The sequence below is a fragment of the Pyrus communis genome, chromosome 14 (assembly GCF_041283825.1).
Source record: "Pyrus communis isolate YQ-2024b chromosome 14, ASM4128382v1, whole genome shotgun sequence".
Taxonomy (NCBI): Eukaryota; Viridiplantae; Streptophyta; class Magnoliopsida; order Rosales; family Rosaceae; genus Pyrus; species Pyrus communis.
In genome coordinates this window covers 10,470,899-10,472,435 of record NC_142578.1, presented here as the reverse complement: position 1 = coordinate 10,472,435, position 1,537 = coordinate 10,470,899, and the positions used below count along the sequence as shown (strand labels likewise).

At 36.6% G+C, this 1,537-nt stretch overlaps 1 protein-coding gene across 1 annotated transcript; it reads left to right on the top strand.

The window, feature by feature from the left end:
• On the top strand, positions 1-591 carry LOC137712246 (late embryogenesis abundant protein At1g64065-like). The gene has a single exon (XM_068451356.2). The coding sequence runs from the start codon at positions 1-3 to the stop codon at positions 589-591; it is 591 nt and encodes a 196-aa protein (XP_068307457.2).
• Positions 592-1,537: the final 946 nt, after the last annotated feature.

Genomic DNA, 1,537 nt, shown 5'->3' with positions numbered 1-1,537 from the left:
ATGACTTGGAAAAATAGTGATGCGGAATCTTTGCAATCTGTTGATGAACTAAAACGCCGGAAGAGAATCAAATTGACCATGTACATTGTTATTTTCATTGTGTCTCAGATCATTGTCATAACCATGATGAGTCTCACTATGATGAAAGTTAAGACCCCGAAGGTAAGGCTAGGCAACATCAGTGTCCAAGACCTCAATTCTATCCAGGCGACACCTTCATTCAACACAAAATTCAAAACGCAAATCAGAGTCAAGAACACAAATTTTGGTCCATACAAGTTTGATGCTGGCATTGTCACGTTTTTGTACCAAAGTGTGATTGTCGGGCAAGTTGCTATTCCAAAGAGCAAGGCTAGGATGCTTTCTACCAAAAAATTTGATGTTGAAGTGAGCTTGAGTTCAAGTGCACTTAGCAGTTCCAATCTTGGCAGGGAATTGAGCAGCGGGGTGTTGACTCTCAACAGCAGGGCTAAGTTGACCGGAAAGGTTGAGCTGATGTTTATAATGAAGAAGAAGAAGTCTTCCACCATGGATAGCACCATTGCATTTGATTTGTCTTCAAAGACGCTCAAAAGTTTGCAGTGCAAGTGACTGGACAAGATAAGTGGCGTGGAGCAAGAGGGTGGAGTTGAACTGCTTCTTTCTGTAACATCTTTAGCACTCAAACTGCGAGTGAACAAAAGACTAGTTCTTGATTTGTTGTACTTTTGTGCAACCCTTGAATTTGTATTTTATAAAATATTTATTGATTATTTTTTAACCTTCTATGCTAGGTTTTCCTTTCTTCCTGTCTTTAATATATGTTGCTTTGTCAAGTTTAAAGCCTTGTAGATGTGTGTGATTTTACACATGCGTTTTACTTTTGACTATTTCATGGTTACTGTTTACTTGTTGAAGGTTGCTCTTTTTGTTGGATGTTAGACCATAATCCAACAATTAATAGGTCATTACAGTTAATGAGGATTATTTTGGAATGTAAGTAGCGTCACGTCACGTCCCAATCCCAAAATACGTCCAGAATCGACGTGTGACGTCAAAAAATATTTGTTCATCGATCATGCCTTGCTTATGAGTCATAACCAGAAACAACCCAACTGTTCAATAACAACTTTTTTTACTATATTTCATGGTTGCATCTAACCTTTGTGTTAAACTACCTACTCACCCTATGACGAGATGAAGCCATTCGTAATTCACCATTTGCTAAACTCTGATATTTCTTATAGTACCTTCTAGAAGATAAACATAGAGTTCCAAAATCACTCAATGAAACTCGAGTAGCATGAATCACTAGATTCCAAACTACATAGTGAAACTATATACTAGCTAGAGTATTGTCATTTTGTCATTCACATATATCACATATTTCCAGCACAGTTCCACAATCACAACAAATAAAAGATTTCATGAATCCAAGTTGCACAATATTAACAATTAACTACGTTAATCAACCAACAAAATCAAATATCACTTCACTAATTTTTAATAAGGCCAACCTCAATAAGGTTTACCGTATTTCGCTACAGAAATCCAATTA